The following is a 21,952-nucleotide window of genomic DNA, read 5'->3' as shown; positions in this document are numbered from 1 at the left end:
CATTCTCGGTGATTTTCCTCTATATTTTAGCCTTGTAACCTTTACGGTGACTTTTGTAGACACTTGTCTTGAAAATATTACGGAAATTAGAAGTAGGAAATAGAAAAAAAAAAAATAAAAACAACAGTGGAGAAACTAAAATAAAAACAGAAGCTAACGAAAAGGAATAAACAACTCTATAAACAGAAAATGCAAAACTCAAAAGGATTAGAACAAACTCTAAATTGAAATTCTTAAGGTGGAATAAAAATATTATAATAATATATATAATATACAGCATACTGCAAGAAAAATAATCCAGAAACAGAAATCCTAAACACAAATTGAAAATTCAAAATGAATTACAAACCCAAAAATAATACTCTGGAGCAAACAAATCAGAAACGAAAGGGAAAAATAAAATTTCAAAACTACCAAACTAAAAGGAAAATACTTGACAGAAGGCCATTAGGCTGTAAATGTATAGGCTGCAGACAAATATGAAGGCCAAACAGGCCATAAATCAAATATTTTTGCACGTAAACTATTGGTTTATGTGTGAACACTATTGGTTTATGAATAATTACTATTGGTTTGCGTGATTGGTTTGCGTGTGAACAATACTGGCTTCATTCATGGCCTGTTTGGCCCCTCATAGACAAAGAGACCAAGCACAGCCACTTAATGTCTCCGTGTTCCTCTCACACAGACTCTTGCGCTCTGTCTTCCTGCAACAATCTTGTCCTCTTTCTGTCGATTTGCTCAGTAGGGCTCTCTCATACTCTTCTCTCTTTCTCACGCACAGTGGGGCTCTCAGGTGCTTTCTCTTCCTCTTGCACAGTACAGCTCTCTCATCTTGATTCTGTTGCTTGTGCTGCTGGGTACTCCATGCCCTCTCTTCCTCTTGAGCAATGGGGCTTGCCTGTGTTGTTTCTGTTGCTTGTGTAGTTGGGATATCTTGTGCTGATTCTATCACTCATGCAGTGGGGCTCTCTCGTGCTCTGTCTTTCTCACATGTAGTGGCGCTCTCTGGTTCTACCTCTTCCTATTGTGCAACAGGGCTGTGTCGCGCTGTTTCTGTCACTTTGCTCAGTGGGGCTCTCTCATTCTCTCGCTGTCACTCATGCAGTGGGCTGTCTGTTGCTCTGTCTTCCTCTTGAATAGTGTGGCTCTGTCTGTCGCTTGCAAAGTGGGACTCTCTCGTGCTGTTTCTGTCTCGTGTACAGTGCCAGTGGGGCTCTCTCTGTCACTCATGCAGTGGGGGTCTCTCGTACTCTCTCTTTCTCTTATGTAGTAGGATTCTCTCATACTCTCTCTGTCACTCATATAGTGGGGGTCTCTCATACTCTCTCTTTCTCTTATGTAGTAGGATTCTCTCATATTCTGTCACTCATACAGTGGGGGTCTCTCGTACTCTCTCTTTCTCTTATGTAGTAGGATTCTCTCATACTCTCTCTCACTCATACAGTGGGGGTCTCTCGTACTCTCTCTTTCTCTTATGTAGTAGGATGCTCTCATACTCTCTCTGTCACTCGTGTAGTGGGGGTCTCTCGTGCTCTCTCTTTTTCTTGCCCAAGGGAGGCTCTATCCTGCTCTCTTTGTTGCTCACACATGCTGCTCCTAGCTTTTTTGATGCTACCCTGTGTTCCAGTAATGCTTCATGTCGCACTGGTTGAGAACCTTTAGTCCAGATTGTAGTGAGCAAAATGGTGGAACGAAAAGCAAAATTAAACAAAAAGAAGGATGATTAAAATTATAAAAATGTAAAGTGCAAAAGTCCAAGCTAATTACGAAAATTGGTGGAAATAGCAAGAAGAGTGTCAAACGAATAGTTATACTTGCCAAATGGTAAAATGGTAAATGGCCTGTATTTGATATAGCGCCTAACTAGAGTTCAAGAACCCCTAGTTTGAACACAACAGTCATTCACCCATTCACACACACATTCATACGCTGGTGATGATAAGCTACTATGTAGCCACAGCTGCCCTGGGGCTCACTGACAGAAGTGAGGCTGCCGAACACTGGCGCCACCAATCCTTCCGACCAACCACCAGCAGGCAAGGTAGGTTAAGTGTCTTGCCCAAGGACACAACAGCTGCAATGCCAAAGTAAGTCAAATCATTTTATCCCTTTAGATGTTTGATGCCACATACAGTACAAGTCACATGGTAATGCATAATAGAGGAGACAGATAATAAACAGTAGATAAATACGAAAAGCACATGAAAGCAGCTAGAAAGGCTCTCAGTACGTCACAACTATGAGGTGACAGATGCAGCTTCATAGTGCTTGCGACCCAGGCTCCCTCCTGGATTGGGATATGTGGGGGGGTTCTTGCTGCTCTGCAGGTTTCATGATGATTGGTTTTGCCTCACTGACCGGGTGTGTTTCCTGTGATAGACACTCATGTACTGTAAATCCGTTTGCTGCTACTGTAGCTCATTTAAAGCCTACCTGAGATTCAAGTTTCTGCTCACTGTTGAAGTGCTTGGCATTTGGAATTAATAATCTGACACAATATTTTCTTTCTGTTTTTCATTAACTTCTAGAAGAGAAAACAAATGTGGAAATGAAAGAAGACTCACCTGTAAAAAAGGAGAGTGAATCGACGGCCTTGACATCGTCACGCTTCACAGTTAGCCCGGCCCAGGATCCACCTTCACCATCCAGAAAATCAGACTCTACTTTAGAAGACTGATAAATGACATTATATAAACTGAAGAAAGGCACTCAAAGCATTCTGTGGCGGTGGATCTGGTTGAATTTTACACTCAGTGAAGTTGCAGAGCTCACTTTGGGACACCAGAATGGATTTTAATACAAGTGTATGAACAGAGTGACTTTTAGCTCTAGAATCCCAACATTATGTGTCTGTGTATCCTCTTTGTATTTTTGAATCATTCCTCCTCATCCACCTGTCCATCTTTTTAAGAAAGCAGAGCAATTCAGCAAACTGCCACAGTTCAGTGCACTTATTAATAAAGTGCCGCCCGTAATATAAGAGGTTCCAAAATAAACCAGGAGAATGGATCAGTATGGAAATGCAGTTCAGCCAGTAAGAGACGGAACAAAGCATGACGTGAAATTTGGTCGCATTTGATAAGGAAGACTTCTTCAAAGGAAAGCATACAGTACAAAAGGTGGCGTCTGGCTGACAAAAATCCAAAACAGTTACCTTTAAAGGAAAGAAATCCGTGCAGTACGTCAAAACAAAGTCTGAAGACGAATGGAGCAAAAAAAGGAGCTGATGGACTGAGTCCCCTTGTAAATGAAAATGGAAGTGTTTAATTGGTAATAAAAGCTATTTTAAAATATGTCACATTTGCTTGATTATATAAACATGGCACAAGAGTGTGGCTGTGCCGAGGATTCACCAACTTTCCATTTGTAATTCTCCATCACAAACTAATGAATACAGATTGATTTTGAAAACTGATATTATACAGGATCACTTTGGACCATAATAATCCAACACCACACATTGTCTGATACTTGTAAAAAGGTCACATTAGCAATGGGCCAATTGATATTTTTTTAAAGTTACCTTTCAAAGCCTGTGTCACCTATTATTGCCAATGCAGTCCATAGCAAGTCGAGTCATTTTTGTCTAGTGCTCTTCATCCTGCACAGGCTCAGGGTGCACTAACAAGTTTACAGCTAAAATACAAATTTTGCAATATTATATACTGGAAGAAGAAACAACAAAACCAAGATAAAGTTTTGGGGATCCACCCCATATACTCAAAAAAAGGCAAAACAAACGTTTCAGAGTAGTCTTAACAGACTGAGTCCACAACAGAACTGAATGGAGTGGGATGCTATGGGGACTTTATAGTGGGTTGACGGGAAGGGGTGTGTTTCAAGGGCTGTAACCGGAAGGGAGATCAGGTGGGTTTTCCATCTGAGGGTCTGTAGAAGAAAGAGAGAATGTGTCAGGGCACATCGCCACCCCCTGGTTTGGTAATGTCCATTGACTGCCTCCCATGTGCGTGTGTGTGACAATACAAACATATATACAGATTAGAGTAAGCATATGTAAAATCCAGCAGATCCATATATTGATATTATTGTTATAAAACTGAGGAGAGGAAAATGGAAACTCCAGTCAGTGGCGCTACTAAGGAAACTTTTCACCATGGTTGGTTATAATCCAACAGTACAGACACAAAATGCTAGAGACCCTCTTCCTGGGCATTCTACAGTATAATATTAAAAGACTGTGCTGTGTAGTCTAATAAGACCACCAAATATTATTTTCTCTTGTTTCTAAAGCCCCCAGTATCTCTGGAGTCTTTCCCATGGGCAGAAGTAATGGCTGGGCAGTACAGCAGTGGCAGTAAGTGCCACAGCAACACACCGAAAATAGAAACATGACAGAGGATGCTTATCAGCAGTTATAATTCTTGTAATTTTACGTAAATGACAAATAGAGCTGCGTTAGGCACAGCTAATCCACAGCTCTAGTCAGACTAAAGTAGTGAGTCTTCAACCCGGGATTTAAAAGCCGAGAGTGAAGTAGCATCTCTTATACAGGCAGGCAGATCAGTCCGCAGCTCTAGGGGACCTGTAGCTAAAAGCTTGACCTCATACTGTTGTGTTATCAATCCCTGGATTCTTTGCTTAAACATTTATTATAAAGGTATTTTAATAAAGATCCCTTTTAACAATGAAATCTTTGACTTACATTCTCTGTGAAGGTATTTTAAAGACTAAGAGATGACAGTCCTTTAAAAGAGTAAGCAAAAGAATGGCCAATAAACGGGCAGAGGTCAGAGCACGGGAGCATTCAATACCAAGCTAATGAGTGCAGCAAACTGAGATTATACAGGCCCATGACAATAAAAGAATGGCTGTATCATACATATCTGACACTTGTAAAATGATTAGTAATAAACCAATTAATACAAAATAATTGCCTTTCAAACTAAGTATCACCTATTGTGGTTAAGATGGTAAAAAGCAAGCCAAGTCAAGTAAGCTGTGCCAAATATGTACTCAAAACAAAGGCAAAAAGGCCCAAAATGCTAACTAAATATTCATTTTCGGGAACAATAGTAAACTCTCGGAAGTTTGTGCTTTTATTGATTGGATACAAACGCTAGGATACAAGCCACCATGTTTTATTGTGGTGGTGTGAACCGTGTGGGGGTCATTGCCATAAATAATATGCAAGCACCCACAAAAACACGTCATAAAATATCAACAAACAAAAGACGCTGTCAAAAAAACAAAAATGAATAAAAGGAAAACTCATAACAAGAGATGATCATTGAAAATCATAAATTATCATACAAAGAAATTACAATTAGAGAAGGAGTCAATAAATGCTGTTAAACAGAATACCTAATGCACTGGAAAGTAGGATTGAATTGTTATAATAAATAAAATGACTTTTCAAAGGAGTATACAATCAAAAGATGATGATAGCTGGCGGTGCCTACCTGATGTTGGTTTTGAGTTAGTGATCTGTCTATTTACAAAAAGCAGCTTATGTCTAGCTTTTTTTTTTGATTATAATGTCATCATTTATATATTGGACAAATGCTATGAGTTAGTCATTCTCGCATCATTTTTTGTACACATTATTTATTTGACCCGTGATTTGTATTGAATTTGACTGAACTTTTAAATAGTTATCTTTCAAAGTGCATTACTCTTGTATCATTCAATAAATGGCTGTGAGTTTTATACATTTATGAGGTATCTTTCTGGAATTGAATGATACTGAACGTTTAGAAATAGTTCACTAAAATTCTTCTTTTTTAAAGTGCATTCCTTTTTTAAAATCAAGCTGTGCACCACTGAATTCTGATATTAAGTGTATTATGTGCTCAGGAAATTCCAATAAATGCTCATTTATAAAACTAATCAAGGCTGTAGACTATTTGTAACTAAAACACAACTGAAGTACATGCCAGGAATCCCTAATTTATAATAAAACAATATTTTAAATGATGACCGAACATTTAAAAAATCTAGACATAAAAAACCATCTTGAGCTTCACAAACATAATCATATTTACATGGACACACTACCTTGCGAAGGTCTTCACACCCCTATGCATTTTTATGATTCTGCTACCTAAAGACACAACTCAGAAAGGTACCATCACAACTTTGACAGTGCATCGACACAACATGTGCTAGACTTTGGTTAGGACTCAGATTTTGAAATCTTCCTTCCCTTTGAATTCCTAAAACTCACTCCATCCACAAAGGTAAATTTCTGAGAAAAATCTGCATTTTTTTTGTTGTTTTTGCTATTTCTGTTCATGAGAAGCACCTGCAACTACATGGTGCCATAAAAATGATGAAGGAAGATTATTTCTAATGGAATTGTCTGAAGCCTGACCCTGAGCCAGGAACAATAGATTGACCTGGACCACCTTTTTCATCGAGTAAGTCATGAAATTAAAACAAATTGTGGGTGATTCCAGTCCTTGCTTGATATCTCAGTGACATGGTGGATTCATGTATAGTTCTTCTCTCTCTCTCTCTTTCTTTCCCTTTTGTCTCCATTGGGAAGCCCTGTCCCAGTTTACCTCTAGGTGACCATTCAGCCATGTTTACTTTGTAGATAACTTTGGCATTCGGAGCAGTTGACAGAGCCACATATAAGTTTAAATGTTTGGATCCTCTGTGGAAGTGGCATTTTCTGAGGAAATGTGAGAGATGGCTGGTCACACTTACAGGCAATCTAACCTAAACACTGTTAAAATATTCGACTATGCCTCCCAGTTTTATTAAGACTCTGGTAACTCTTGAACTTTAAAGATAGTAGTGCACAGGTTCCTTTTAACTAGGTGGTGAGTAAACACAGCAATTTCAAGAAAAACAACTGTAACTTATGTTACACCAGACAATATAAAATCTACCAAGTGGATAAAAGTACACAAAAATCTAAAAATACCAGGAACAAAAACCTTTTAAAAAGAAAAAACGCAGGCTAAAGTCCGTTAAAACATACAGTGGTGTGAAAAACTATTTGCCCCCTTCCTGATTTCTTATTCTTTTGCATGTTTGTCACACAAAATGTTTCTGATCATCAAACACATTTAACCATTAAGTAAACACAAAATGCAGTTTTTAAATGATGGTTTTTTTTATTTAGGGAGAAAAAAAAATCCAAACCTACATGACCCTGTGTGAAAAAGTAATTGCCCCCTGAACCTAATAACTGGTTGGGCCACCGCCAAGCGTTTGCGATAACTTGCAATGAGTCTTTTACGTCGCTCTGGAGGAATGTTGGCCCACTCATCTTTGCAGAATTGTTGTAATTCAGCTTTATTTGAGGGTTTTCTAGCATGAACCGCCTTTTTAAGGTCATGCCATAGCATCTCAATTGGATTCAGGTCAGGACTTTGACTAGGCCACTCCAAAGTCTTCATTTTGTTTTTCTTCAGCCATTCAGAGGTGGATTTGCTGGTGTGTTATGTGTCATTGTCCTCTTGCAGCACCCAAGATTGCTTCAGCTTGAGTTGACGAACAGATGGCCGGACATTCTCCTTCAGGATTTTTTGGTAGACATTAGAATTCATGGTTCCATCTATCACAGCAAGCCTTCCAGGTCCTGAAGTAGCAAAACAACCCCAGACCATCACACTACCACCACCATATTTTACTGTTGGTTTGATGTTCTTTTTCTGAAATGCTGTGTTCCTTTTACGCCAGATGTAACGGGACATTTGCCTTCCAAAAAGTTCAAATTTTGTCTCATCAGTCCACAAGGTATTTTCACCAAAGTCTTGGCAATCATTGAGATGTTTCTTAGCAAAATTGAGACAAGCCCTAATGTTCTTTTTGCTTAACAGTGGTTTGCGTCTTGGAAATCTGCCATGCAGGCCGTTTTTGCCCAGTCTCTTTCTTATGGTGGAGTCGTGAACACTGACCTTAATTGAGGCAAGTGAGGCCTGCAGTTCTTTAGACGTTGTCCTGGGGTCTTTGTGACCTCTCGGATGAGTCGTCTCTGCGCTCTTGGGGTAATTTTGGTCGGCCAGCCACTCCTGGGAAGGTTCACTACTGTTCCATGTTTTTACCATTTGTAGATAATGGCTCTCACTGTGGTTCACTGGAGTCCCAAAGCTTTAGAAATGGCTTTATAACCTTTACCAGACTGATAGATCTCAATTACTTCTGTTCTCATTTGTTCCTGAATTTCTTTGGATCTTGGCATGATGTCTAGCTTTTGAGGTGCTTTTGGTCTACTTCTCTGTGTCAGGCAGCTCCTATTGAAGTGATTTCTTGATTGAAACAGGTGTGGCAGTAATCAGGCCTGGGGGTGGCTACGGAAATTGAACTCAGGTGTGATACACCACAGTTAGGTTATTTTTAACAAGGGGCAATTACTTTTTCACACAGGGCCATGTAGGTTTGGATTTTTTTCTCTAAATAATAAAACCATCATTTAAAAACTGCATTTTGTGTTTACTTGTGTTATATTTAACTAATAGTTAAATGTGTTTGATGATCAGAAACATTTTGTGTGACAAACATGCAAAAGAATAAGAAATCAGGAAGGGGGCAAATAGTTTTTCACACCACTGTAATACTGTAGTAAAGTGTACAATCTTTGGTGCTGCGAAGTTCTTTGTGTCTTTAGTTATCTCTTAACAGCAAGTGCAGTAAGAAGGAGCATCCACCACTGTAGTCTGCTACAAAATGATCAGAATGGTCAAAATAATAAGGGCAGAGGTCTAGTTTACAAACAACCGAATTTACAGAACAGTGCTGACATTTACTCTGATTGGTTTGTTGGTTTAAATTTTAAAATACTAGGGGGCTCCGCCCCCTGCTCGCTTCACTTGCCCATCCCCGGGTTTGGTTTACCGAATATACAATTTAAAGAGATTGTTATTTTCGTGGGAATTGTTACATATGCATTATTTTCACTTTTACTTTAAAACTTTTGTAAAAACAATACTTGTCCTTTTTTTCCGGCCCCAGGCGTGGTTAAATCTTTCTCGAAGGACGTATAACGCTGCTTGTGTTGTGAAAGAGGCTGAACACACGCTAAGGAGATGGCGTCAGATAATCTGCTGTCTTTCTTTTGCTGCTGGCAAGCTACGTGTTCTTTTTGTCGCACTGCACATCAATCATTTAAAAGCCTGCACTGCAGCTGTCCTTTTGCCACTTCGCATCTCTGCCATTCATGTTGCGCAAAGGGGTTAATGAACGCATGCTAAGGAAAAGCAGTCTGATCATCTGCTCGCTTGCTGCTGTTGCTACAGCATGCTATGCTAATCGCGTGTCATTGTTTTAAGAGCTGGGTAGCACATGAAGTGTGTCTGTCAAAGGCATTCCAACAACTGCTTGGTTAGTTGTCCTTGAACTTGTTTTAAATGTGGTCTCACTGCCTTGTCTCGTGTGATGTTAAAGTGTCTCTCGCGGGACGTCAAATTGTCTTTGCGTGGCGTTAAAGTGTCTCTCGCATGGACGTCAAATTGTCTTCCAAGAAGATCAAGTCTCGTCTCCATAATCTCCCTTCCAGTATTTTTTTTATAATAGAGAGAAAAGGCTATTTCATTATATTCTTGATCTTTTCATATCCTTTAGGTTTCGTCATTACCCTTGAAATTTTGTCCAGTCTTGTTGTTTACAGGACAGCTCTCTTAGTTATCCCCATGTATACACTTTGTGTACGACATCAACTCTTCTCTGGAGCATCCTTGTCTCTTGGGTACTTAACCATTTCAGGATAACAAACTAATGCTTATATATTTCAATGTGCCCTGCAAACCGAAATACCTAACTACTGTTACCACCAAATTATTCTCTCACACACTGCGCTTATTTGAACATGGTGTCTTCCAAAACCCAGGGAGAAATAGAGTAATGTGTTATATTTGTTCCTCGAATTATTTTATTTAACTGTAAGACTACAGACTCTATTAAATCTTACTCTTACACCTTAACCTTTGTTTCCTGACTTGCCTTCTTCCACCACTCTTCTCTGGCTTCCTGTCTTTGAAGTGATGGTTGATTCTGTCAACATATCTTCCAACAAACTCATGCTGCTATCTGTTAACTGATGCTCCATAATGTCATTGATAGAGAGAGCAGCTTTAAATTTCTTGGAGTACCCATGACTGATCAACTGAAGTGGGCAAAACACAGTTGGCTCTTGCAAAGGAGCCTCACTAATGCCTCTACTTTCTCCGACGTCTGAGGGCAACTCACATTTCTCCATCTGTTCTCACAAGATACAGGTGCACGGTAGAATAGTGAAGCCGGTACAAAATATTACTGGCACCCAGCTGCCTTCTCTTCACGATGTACAGGTATACAACGCACACCGTCTTAGAAAGGCAAATAGTTTTGTAAAAGGCTCCAGCCTTCCTGCAGAGCCACTTTTCTCATTCCTCCCTTCTAGCAAACAGTATAGGACCACTGGCACTTGTCCCATTAGGTTCAGAGACCGTTTCTATCTACACATTAAGATTTCAAAACAGCCAATCATAATATTAACAGTGTGTATAAATTCAACGATCAGGCACAACATTAAATCCGCCTGCCTAATATTGTGCAGGTACCCCTTGTGCCACCAAAGCAGATCTAACTTGGACTTCACAAGACCTCTGGAGGTGTCCTGTGGTGTCTGCACCAAGATGTCAGCAGTAGATCCTTTAAGGCCTCTAAGATGTGAGGTGGAACCTTGATCAAACTTGTTTTTCCAGCACGTATGTTCAATCGGATTGAGATCTGGGGAATTTGTCATGTTCCTCAAACCATTCCTGAGCAATTTTTTTTCAGTATGGAAGGACACATTATCCTGCTAAAAGAGGCCACTGCTTAAAGGGAATAGCTGTTGCCATGAAGGGGTGTTTGTGGTCTGCAACAGGTTGGTGGCACATGCCAGAATAACACTCACATGAATGTCAAGACCCAAGGTTTCCTAGGAGAACATTTCCTAGAGCATCTCACTGCATCTGCTGACTCACCTTCTACCCACAGTGCATCCTGCTGCCATCTCTTCCCTAGGTAAACTATGCACACACAACGACTGTCCACATGATCTAAAAGAAAATGTGATTCATCAGACCAGGCTACTTTATTTAACTGCTCACATGTTTATTGTAGGTACTTTTTGTATTCCCAACTGGCAGGTGCCACTGCAAACCTTATATCACAGCTCCAGTTGATTCAAAACTCTGCTGCAAGAGTCCTAACACAGACCAGCAACAACGAGCACATCACACTCATCCTGCTTCACCTCCACTGGCTCCCTGTGTCCTAAAGGATTGAATATAAAATTCTCTTAACAACCTACAAAGCTTTAAATGGCCTTGCACCGGACTACATCAGTACCTTCTAAATCACTATGCTATCCTCCGATTCTGGCAGTCTTGTTGTGCCTCACACTGACCTGCACTCTATGGGTGACAGGACCTTCAGCTGTATAGCATGCAGACTTTGGGATGACCTCCAGAAATTAATGATATCAGGTGACCCCATTTATTCTTTTTGTTGAAAAACAACTGAAAACTCATCTGTTCAGGAAGGCGTTTAACTTAACCGGACAATCTGCCCTCTCTTTCAGTCTTCCTCTGTATAAATTTGTGTGTCAGTTATATCACAAATGATGTTATTTGATAGGCTTTCTTTTAGTATTGAATTTAGTATTTTACTTTGGTTTACTGTCTTTTATTCTATTTAATGCCTTTGTATATCATGCAACTATTTGTTGCAATGTTCTATTCAGGAAACATTTGTATCCAATGTTACATATACCTGCTATTTCTTAATGAGACTCTGTGAAGCACCTTGAGCATGGGAAAGGCACTATATAATATAATTTAATTATTATTATTATTATAAGAAAAGGGTAAAGGTAAGGTTTTCTCCTGTATCAATGTACCAACATTTATAAACATTGGACTCAGAATGTCAAAAATGGCATAAAACAGTTGTCAAAACAATTAAAAACACTCCTCAGAAACATTCACAATAAATGAAGAAAAACTTTATTATATTAAATGTTACTGGATAGACAGTTTTTTAAACCCTATTTTAGAATTCTTTTACAATACATAATATGACTCAATGACAGGGAATAAAAAAGATGCATGGAAAAGAAAGGAAACCATGCAATGCTGTGATCTTCAGAAAAGCAGAAGCAGAGTTTCGGGTGATTTCATGAAGAGTTATGTTCACTCTGTATTGAGAAACATTCAAATCTTACAATAAAAAAAACATAAGAAGTAAGCTTGCTCATTAAAAAGTGTATAAATAACACAAAAACAAAAACGAGTGATGGCCATCAAAAATAGAGAAAGTAAGTGTCCACTCTCCTCAGGAGAGAACATCATCAAATCACTTATGGAAACCTCTCAAACGGTGTGGTCAACTTAAGTAAAATCTGTTGCTGGGCTCTCACCACAATATCCAGTGAAGGCAGAATCTGATAAATTAGGAACATCGCCATCCTAGTAAAAAAAAAAAAAAAATAATAAATAATTATATATATATATATATATATATATATATATATATATATATATATATATATATATATATATATATATATATATATATATATATATATATATATATATATATATATATATATATATATATATATATATATATATATATATATATTTTCATTCTACAGTACAAGCAATGTTATCATTGAATCGCATTCCGACTACCCAATGAAACAATATTAAAAGATCATCCTAGTCTACATAGGACTAATGTAATTCTTCTTAAACGTAAGCTTGGGAGTGTTAAATAACCAAAAATATGTTCACTTACTAAAAGATCTCTATCTCTGTCTTTTAAGCCTCTATGTCGTTTTCTTTTAATGATGGGTGTTGATTGTAGAAGACTAGAAGGAGATGAAGCACTGGGTTCTTCAAGGCACTCTCCATCCATACAGTGAGATGGATCAGTCGTACAGCTCACTTCTTCCTTGGGTGTACACAGATTTGAAGATTATTGAGGGAACACAAAGAATGAATACAAATATACTATATAACAGACATCTCAAAAGACGTCACTTATATTAAAAGGCTATTATGGAATGGAAATGGGTCAATTTGCTTTAATTACCTCCAATGGGATAGCTAGCTGGGCACTTCTATAATCATCTCCATAGGCATTTAGTGTTTTCATGAGGAACCTATTAAGAATATGGGGGGGTTGGGGAAAACAGATTCTAAAATTATAACAAAGAAGAATAAAAAATAAATTCAGAAAGGCCAGAAAGTACACATGCACCCAACATTTCATCTCAACTCCTAAATGTGCATGTATTTAAAAGCAACGAGTTCTTCTGTTTGATCATTTATTGCAAAACCGGCCAATTAAAATTACGTACTTTATATGCATACATGCATTCACACAGTTGATACAGGGTGGCCAACAGCAGGAGACTACTGCAGAATACATACACACTGGGGTCAATCCGATGTTGCCAGCTAACTAACCCTTATATCTTTTGGGATGTGAGAGGTAAAGTGGGTTACTCAGAGAAAAACACATCCAAGATACAAACACAATGTGCAAGTTCCAGAAAAATAATGACCAGGTGCGGGATTTGAATCCAAAACCCCACAACCCTACCACTAATAATAACTAGCTACAATACAACACTACACAGGCTTTCTTTGGTAAAAGGGCTGTACAAAATCTTGATTAAAATGATATTTGTTCAAGAGTATGGTACAAAGGCATTGTCTCTTTCTTAAATGTATACCACTATTGGCCAGAAAGCTGAAAGACTGCATTTTTATTAGAATGATTGATCATACTTTACTTGTCCCAAGGGAGAAATATAGCAATTTATGATTACCATATATAAAAATCTAACATTAAATTTAAAACATTGGTAAAGAACAAAAGAATTTGCACTACCAATCAAAAGTTTTAGAACAGCTCGGTTTTTCTTCAAATTTAGTTAGTTGAAATGCAATAATTGATCTAAAATGGTGAAGATGTATTTCAAGGACCTACAGTATTTTGTCCTTTAAGGAATGGTTTTCTTCCTGCCCTGTCAAACCCGCAGCACAAAGTCTCCTCTTCATAGTAGAAACTTAGATTTGCTTTTAACGACCACCGTTAAGCAATGCTTGAAGCTACTGTGCTGTGAGGCGCCTATCACACAAGTTGCTGACCCTCAGAAACTAGTCTTCTGATTGGATGACGACTTTGGGTCTACCAGATGTCTTCCTATCAGAGTTTCTTTCAGATTCTAATTGTATTTAGACTGTGTAGGACGCCATACTCAATGACTCATGACTTTTTTGCAATCCCTCTAAATGAAAGGTCTACACTTCTGTGGGTAATAATGCACAGTCTCATTTCATTTGTTAATTGCTGTTTTTTGCCATCATAACTGGAATATTGTCTAAGTAGTACTTCTGAGGATACAGTAACACAGTCTGATCCAACTCTGCTTTAAGACAGACAGAGGGTTTTTAAGCAATCAACTAACGTTGGGACACCTGTGCAAACTGTTTCCTTCAACTTGCAAGGCCTAATTTACTTTAAAATTGCTGCAAAATATCTATAGGTTGTAACTTATTAGTTGTTCCTTGAAGAAGGCCCATTTTTTTATATTCTGAAATTTCCTTTTTTTCAGTTTTTGCTAATCTAAACTTTAAATTTAAACTTCTGGCAGTTTACTGCTTACCTTTTCACCACTTTAGGTCATTCATTGCATTTTAACTGATTAAATTTGAAGAAAGACTAGAAAAACTGAGGTGTTCTAAAACTTTAGTTTGGTAGTGTTTATGCTCATCGTTATGTACTGTGATATCAAACGTTTGAATGGTAGTGCACTTACTATGCTGACTGACAGCACACAAGATACAAATCATTTTATCACTGCCAACAAGAATCATCAGGCTACTTTTTAACACCCTAACTTGTTAAAGTTTGTGTTTAAATGCTGTCTTTTTTTTTTTTTTTAAAGAAGTTACAATGTGCAAAATTTAACTAAAGACAAAACTTACTGAGCAACATTAAATTAAAGGCAAAACTTACAAAAATTAAAAAAGGTTATATTTTCATCAAATGACTGGAGAAAAAAATATTTGAATTAGTATGTGTGAAATTGGAAATTTTAACATATTATATTTCAATTTACTTTTAGTCCGTGTCCGTACATTTTTATCATCTCCGTCTCCAATAACCCAATAATTGCTTCCAACTCTAATTCCACAGCCCTGTTGAGGCGTATGCTCCCCTGAATGCCTCACATGTAAGACTTTAAAAAGCTACATCATTAACTTGTATGAAAAAAAATAAAAATATTATGTTAAGTTATTACTTCTCAACAATTTATTAAAAAAATAATAATCGGGAGTGTGCTGCCCTCGACTTTCCCGTATACTGAGATAGAGGAACAGGTCATCAGAACCACTCCCAGTTGCATTATATTTCTCAAATATCATATCTCTTTGTTTCTCATCATAACTAATTGATAATATCGATACATAATAATTTCTCTCTGTTTATATTCAAACTTTATATTAAAATTATATTTTTGCACTTAGGGAGGTCAAAAACAGTGGTGGAATGTTTTCATGATTGCATATGCATTACCTAGATTACGTGCAAAGTAAAAAAAGAGCTTATAGTCACCTAAAAACACAGAAAAAGTGTTAGTATATATTTGGCATGTTCAATGTTTACATGCTATTGTTAAACTGATGATGTATAAATTATAATAAAATTAATAATAGTTATTGAAAGAATATGCATTACATGGAATACAGTTTTTAATATATTGTACACATTTATATCTCCATGACACAAAACATTCATACATTATACTTCCGGGTGAGCAATTTTTCTCAAATTTCATATCTGTTTGCTTTTTATCATTATAAATATCTAAACAAAATTTGAATCACCTATCTGTAATTACAACCATAGTTTACCTGAAAATTTTAAAAAGTATTCAGTTAAAGTAGCACTTCCAGTTGCCGGAAATGGCCCAAAAGTTGATAAGATTCCTTATTTTTGATATAAAGCAGGCGTACAAAATCTCATTGGCCAGGTCAAATTGTTTTCACACAGATAAACAATTTCAAAAATGGTATTTTCAGACTCAGGTAAGTCTAAAATGTCAAGATTTATCAAAATCTTAAGGTTGAATTTTTTTTCACAATTCCTACACTCTCTATACTATGTATTTGAGAAAGTAAAAAATGCAGCAAAGTTCACAAGCAAGACAGGAAACAAAACCATGTAACTGTAGTTCTTAAATCTGGTTAATAGATTTCAGTTAAATTTACATCTGTTGTTAAAATCATCCTTTTTAAAAATACAAGTACAACATTTACCCATTTAATATGTCCTTCCCCTTTCATGACATAATTTATTAATGGCTATACTTCAAAATGTTCACCGCAATAACAAGACAATTCGGAGTCCCTCAAATACCAAGGATAAACCGAAGTACTTCAGGAGGCAAAGCCTTTAGCTATTGGGGCCTTTGAACTCGGGAATAACTCACTTGTCAACAAAAGAGATGCCTTATAGGCCTTAGTATTTCAATCATGGCTTTTCTATTAGTCATTTTTAATAATTATGATGATTTGTAATGATAAGTCAATGGTTTTCAGGTTGACTTCTTCCTGCATGGCTGCTATTTTTGTTCAAACAAATTCATATCATTGCTTAGTTATTTGGCCTAAAAATATTCTGGAGAAATTCATACTAATTTGTATAAGTTAACATAACTTTACATGCTTATGTTTCGTTTCATTTGCGGTTTTCTTTACCCTTTACCATTTGGCACCTTAACTGTATCCAAATGCGGCTGATTAGAAATGCGCAGTGCACACAAGGCAAATAACACAGAATGCTATATAGGAGCAATTACTGCTATTATTCCATTCTTGATAATTTATAAGAAGCATTTCTTAATGAGCACACAAATGAAAATAGCACAGAATTCAATTTTTTCAACATTTGGATACATTTAAGGCAGCAAACTTTATTAAAAAAGAAAATGGCAAAGCAAACTTAAGTGCTTAAGGTATGGACAAAAATGCAAATATTTCAAAAGTTAAAAAGAAGTTGTGCTGAGGTCTCACCCATTGCATGGCTGCACTGGAGTCCTAATCTGGTTTGTCGTGTGGTGGGTGTGGCAATGTGCTGTATCAGCATTTTCTCCTAACCTCTCACTCTCTTAGAATAAAAAAGTAAAAAAAATGACACTCACAAAACAATTAGATAAATACACCCATTATGAAATTGGTTGGGTTAAAAGCCTGCAGCCACAGAGGTCTCTAGGACTTAAACTTGGGAACCACTAAAAACTGTTACTAATCTTTTAATTCACTTTTTCATCTCAGTGCTCAATAGTCACCTTTGTCATCAATGACTAAGACAGTGTTCCTGTTACTTAAAAAATCAAAATGAAAGAAAGACATTAATATCAACATTCAATAATGAGACATAAAGTCTTCCTCATTATTGTATTACAGGTTAACTATCCCTAACCAGAAATGCCTGGGAACAAAAGTATTTTGGATTTCAGAAATTTTTCAGTCTTGGAAATTTGTATATACATAATGAGATATCTTGTGGACACCTTTTATCAAGCATGGAAATGCAGACAAACTAGCTAAATGATGACACTTGAGTTTAATTCTAATCGCAGAGCTGTTATTGTAACGTGTGTCGATGTGACAAACATATTAAACCTCAAAAGTGAGGAATATGATGTTCAGACCCTTTTGAGAAGGCAGAATCTGGGAATTTGCACTAAACAATTCTTTGGTTATGTAGTCACTTCCCAGGGAACTGGCCATATGCGAGGAGTATCTCAGCCAAACTTCAGCACAGTCATACTTGCTGTGCTGTAAGCCATTAACTGACTGACTGACGAGATGCTACATTCAGTTTTCATATTGTGTAGGTGTACATACCAAACACATAACTTGTTTTTGCCAATCTAAAAAAATGTGAACATAAAAAGACAATTTGCTGCAGTGTCCGGTCACATACACACTATTATATTATATTATATATATAAAAAAAAAAAATGCGCCTGAAATGAAGGGATTGTGTTAAAAAAAATGCTTTGTTTGCCTCATATTTTTATGTAATCTTTTTGTTCAACCCACAGAATTAAAGCTGAAAGTCTGCACTTCAACTGCATCTGAGTTGTTTCATTTAAAATCTATTGAGGTAATGTACAGAACCAAAATTAGAAAAAGTTGTCTCTGTCCAAATATTTATGGACCTAACTGTATATATATATATATATATATATATATATATATATATATAAAAAAACTTTGCTATGGACTAAACATTCAGAATTATGAATGTAGAGGCTTGGGGTGTCAGAGCTCAAGTACATTACAAATTAAGCATAACACCTCAAAACTTCACACTCTTCATAGTTAGTGCCTATGTGGAATTTGCACAAACTACCCAAGTCTAAGTTTTTTCTTTTTTTTTTCCATTTTGTAGATACATTGTATATAACCAGGCAGGCTAGTTTATATATTAATTCTGAAGACAGGTTTCCACCCTTTTCCCAGTGCTGAAGGAATGGTCACCAGTTCCTCGACATCCTAAACTGAATAAGCATATGGTTATACAGTGAATAAAACTGGTTTCTGATAAGCAGTCAAGTAATAATGTAAGTAACCACACCGTCTCTCCTTCTTCAACTGCCTAGTTAACTTCTGAACCTGATGAAGGCGATGCAAAATCCTCTCATTCACCTAATGATGGGAATAAAAAAAAACATCTTCAATATAGTTATTTTGTTGATAGGTTAAAGTCTTAAAAAGTACATATCCTTAAAATAATGCAATTGTAATGAAAACACAAAAGTCATTACTTAAGCATGCTACACTTAATTGGACTTTTAAAAAATACATGTAAAATGATAGAAATGAAATAAGGAAAAACAAAGCATGTGGACACACAAATGTAAAATAAATATTGCAGCAGTACCACTCTAAACTATAATTGTCATAAAAACAAACTCAGTGACATATTTAGAAGACAACATTTGGGACTTTTAGCTTGCATTGATCATTATATTAAAGCAATTTAATGGTCTACAGTCTAACAATCCATCTATCTATTTTCAAATCTCTTTAAATTCCATACAGTCTTTTGAGAACCTGTCTCGAGCATATGGCACAAGGGAATAATTGAACCTGAAAGCGATAGTATCAGAGGTATTTGTTTTTGGGAGAGGGGGAGGAATCGGGGGGAGTCAATATACTTGACCCCCAATTTTGAGAGTTTGGATTCAATTCTGCTGTTTTGAGGTAATGGTAATGAAAGGGCATTTTTTTAAAAATGTTGTCTGTAAGCATTACCCCAGGAAAACTCGAATATTCCTGCACACTACAACCTAGAAGTGTCTTTCCCTTTCTACTGACTGAAGCATGAAGGGTAAATAAGCTCCACTGTGATACAAGTCTCTTTCATCCTGTTGCACAAAAGGAAACATGGTAATTTCATAAAGAATAAAGTGTATCCTTATTGTAGAAATTCTGTCTCTCTCATATTAAAAGGATAAAATGTTAGAAAGTTGAAAGTCCTGGATAGGAAAAAAGGTGAGGGGAGCATTATGATATTTTGACCCACCACATGATTAATTACCATGGAATTCTGAGCAATATTTGAGAACTAAACAGTTGTGGCAGATTGGGGGCATGCGACCCGGAAGAGGGCCATGTGGGGGCAACCACCCTGGTGCCTTTGGTGGCCACAGATACAAGGCTTCGAAAAACACTGCAGGGGCCCATGGTCACCGCCAGGGGGTGCCCGGATGCCTTGGGAGCCCTGGACCTCGGCTCTTCCGCCACACCCAGAAGTGCCGGGGAAAAGATAAGCAGGGACACCTGGAGTGCTTCCGGGTAGGCAGCCAGCACTTCCGCCACACTGGGGAGTGCGGGTGGAAGATTGACAGAAAGCACCTGGAGCACATCCGGGTGACTATAAATGGAGCCGCCTCCCTTCAGACAAGGACTAGAGTCGGGTGGGAGAGGACGAGGTTTTGGAGGAGGCAAGGAGGCAGCCTGAAGAGTAAGAGGGCAGTGTGTTGTGGCCAGGACTTTGGGGTTTGTTGTGCACTTGTAAATATAGTAATAAAACGTGTTGTGGGTGACATGAACATGTCTGCCTGTCTGTATCCGGGCTGACTACCACACAGTGTTCAACAATTTCTGCTAATGTGTGATGGATTAATCATTTATTGTGAGAAAAGTATATTAAAAGACATTGACAACCCCCCGTAGGACCCATTTCCTAACACACACACATCCACACATGTATTAGACTTGCCTAGTCCATAAAGTGAGGTCTACAAAGACTAGTCCTTTGCTCGAGTAGGAAAAAGAAAGCAACCTTATGATCAAGAAAATGTCTTTTAAAAGCTCTTTGGTTTCTCATGAGTGACTGAAAATTTTGTAACTCAAAACTTTAACTATTTTTTTCTGACTGCTTTTCTCCCACATGAGGCCGAGTACCACAGAGTTGTATTGTCAAAAGATGTGCTGCCAAGGAAGGGGTGCATGGTAACCACTGCACCACCCTGCTGTCCTCAGTGTTCTCTGGTTATTTAAATAAAATAGTTTAAACAGAAAGTAGAAGAAAAAAACATGCAAACCATTCCCAATTCTCTGCACTGGCAATAGGCAACCACGTTTCAGTTTGAAAAACCCCATTCTAAACAACACATGACACAATCTAACAACCTAAAATTAAATTTGGTGTAATCATCTGACCAAATACTGACCTGCTCAATTTCTCTACACCGTCTGCTCAAACTCAAATATTTTTGCCGATCTATCTCCCGTTTCTGTTTCTCCTTCCATTCATCTACTTGATTTTCAGAAACTCCACCGGCATCTACAAACTCAACTCCCTCTGTTTCGAGTTCTGCCTCCAAGATGTGTCCACCGAACAGTGGAGGCAGAGTAAGGTCAGAAAAGTCGTCCATCATCCTTGCTGTGTACAGAACAACAGAACCCATATTATGTTTGTGCACATGCAGTTCAGATGTTTTCATGCAAACTTCAAAGAGGCAACAAATATATACCATACATTTGTATACGTATACAGCTAGTACTGTACCTTCCTTAGGATATTCCATTTTCTCTATATAACCTGCACTTCGAAGATTTTATAAGCAATACACTCTATATGAGGTAGAAGATGAGAATGGACTTAACTTATCAATAGGCGGGTTATGAATACTTTCTGCTTGTAGCAGAACTCTAATCATATAACATAAAATAAAAACAACCAAAAGTGTAAATCGACAGGCCTCATTAACATATTTTTAAAAACTGAATGGTATGTTAAATTTCAACATTCTTCATAAGTTTCACACGGTGTACACCTTAAAACAAGTGCCTACATATAATTTAAAGAACAACACTTTTAACATACAACTGGAGATTATAATAATATTGTAAAGAAAACATAACGTTGTACAATGTGAGTATAAACGTAATACTATATTTTATTGGTATTAAAAAGTAAGAAAAATGTTAGTCGTACAGTTTACTAATGATATTATGAAAAACGATGGGAGCAGATATGGGAAAGAAGACATATTTTTATAATCTATTAAAAATTGCACAATAAGTATGTATGTGCAAACGCATTGGGACGTGACCAATACATTAGTTTATGTTTACATGATATCTGATTAAGAGATTTATAAATAATATTATGACCATATTTTGTAGATAAAAGAACACCCAGCTTTTTTCAGTGTGGAGATTAATTTGCATTTACAAAAACAAATATTGAAATAATAAAATAACTTACCAGTCGTTACTGCTTATACTAATTACAAAACTTTTTTTTAAGAATTTCTATTTTTTACATCTTCGCCTCACGGTTTCTTCAGAAGCGTCTCAAAACCAAAATTATTGCATTTAACAACCCTGTGGTGTGCCAAACCCGGCTGAAAATATTCTTGTCGCCAATGATTACGTCATTACAAAGGGACGGGTTGTTTTACTTGCGCATGCCA

At 37.2% G+C, this 21,952-nt stretch overlaps 2 protein-coding genes across 2 annotated transcripts in view; one reads left to right on the top strand and one right to left on the bottom strand.

Moving 5' to 3' along the window:
* lmtk3 (lemur tyrosine kinase 3) overlaps positions 1-3,296 on the top strand; it is a 129,796-nt gene extending 126,500 nt beyond the window's left edge. The window contains exon 15 of the mRNA XM_039741521.1: positions 2,532-3,296. Coding sequence (XP_039597455.1) covers positions 2,532-2,680 — 149 coding nt within the window. The 3' untranslated portion in view covers positions 2,681-3,296. The remainder of the gene's footprint in view (positions 1-2,531) is intronic.
* Positions 3,297-11,915: 8,619 nt separating this feature from the next.
* tfpt (TCF3 (E2A) fusion partner) lies at positions 11,916-21,938 on the bottom strand. The gene is made up of 6 exons (XM_039741452.1): positions 21,745-21,938; positions 20,705-20,916; positions 18,601-18,671; positions 13,033-13,102; positions 12,736-12,891; positions 11,916-12,404 (listed from the first exon to the last, which is right to left on the bottom strand). The coding sequence occupies exons 2-6, from the start codon at positions 20,909-20,911 to the stop codon at positions 12,327-12,329; spliced, it is 582 nt and encodes a 193-aa protein (XP_039597386.1). The 5' UTR covers positions 20,912-20,916; positions 21,745-21,938; the 3' UTR covers positions 11,916-12,326.
* Positions 21,939-21,952: the final 14 nt, after the last annotated feature.

The sequence above is a fragment of the Polypterus senegalus genome, chromosome 18 (assembly GCF_016835505.1).
Source record: "Polypterus senegalus isolate Bchr_013 chromosome 18, ASM1683550v1, whole genome shotgun sequence".
NCBI lineage: Eukaryota > Metazoa > Chordata > Cladistia > Polypteriformes > Polypteridae > Polypterus > Polypterus senegalus.
Note: the sequence above shows the minus strand (reverse complement) of the source record. Positions and strands in the feature narration are given on the sequence as shown.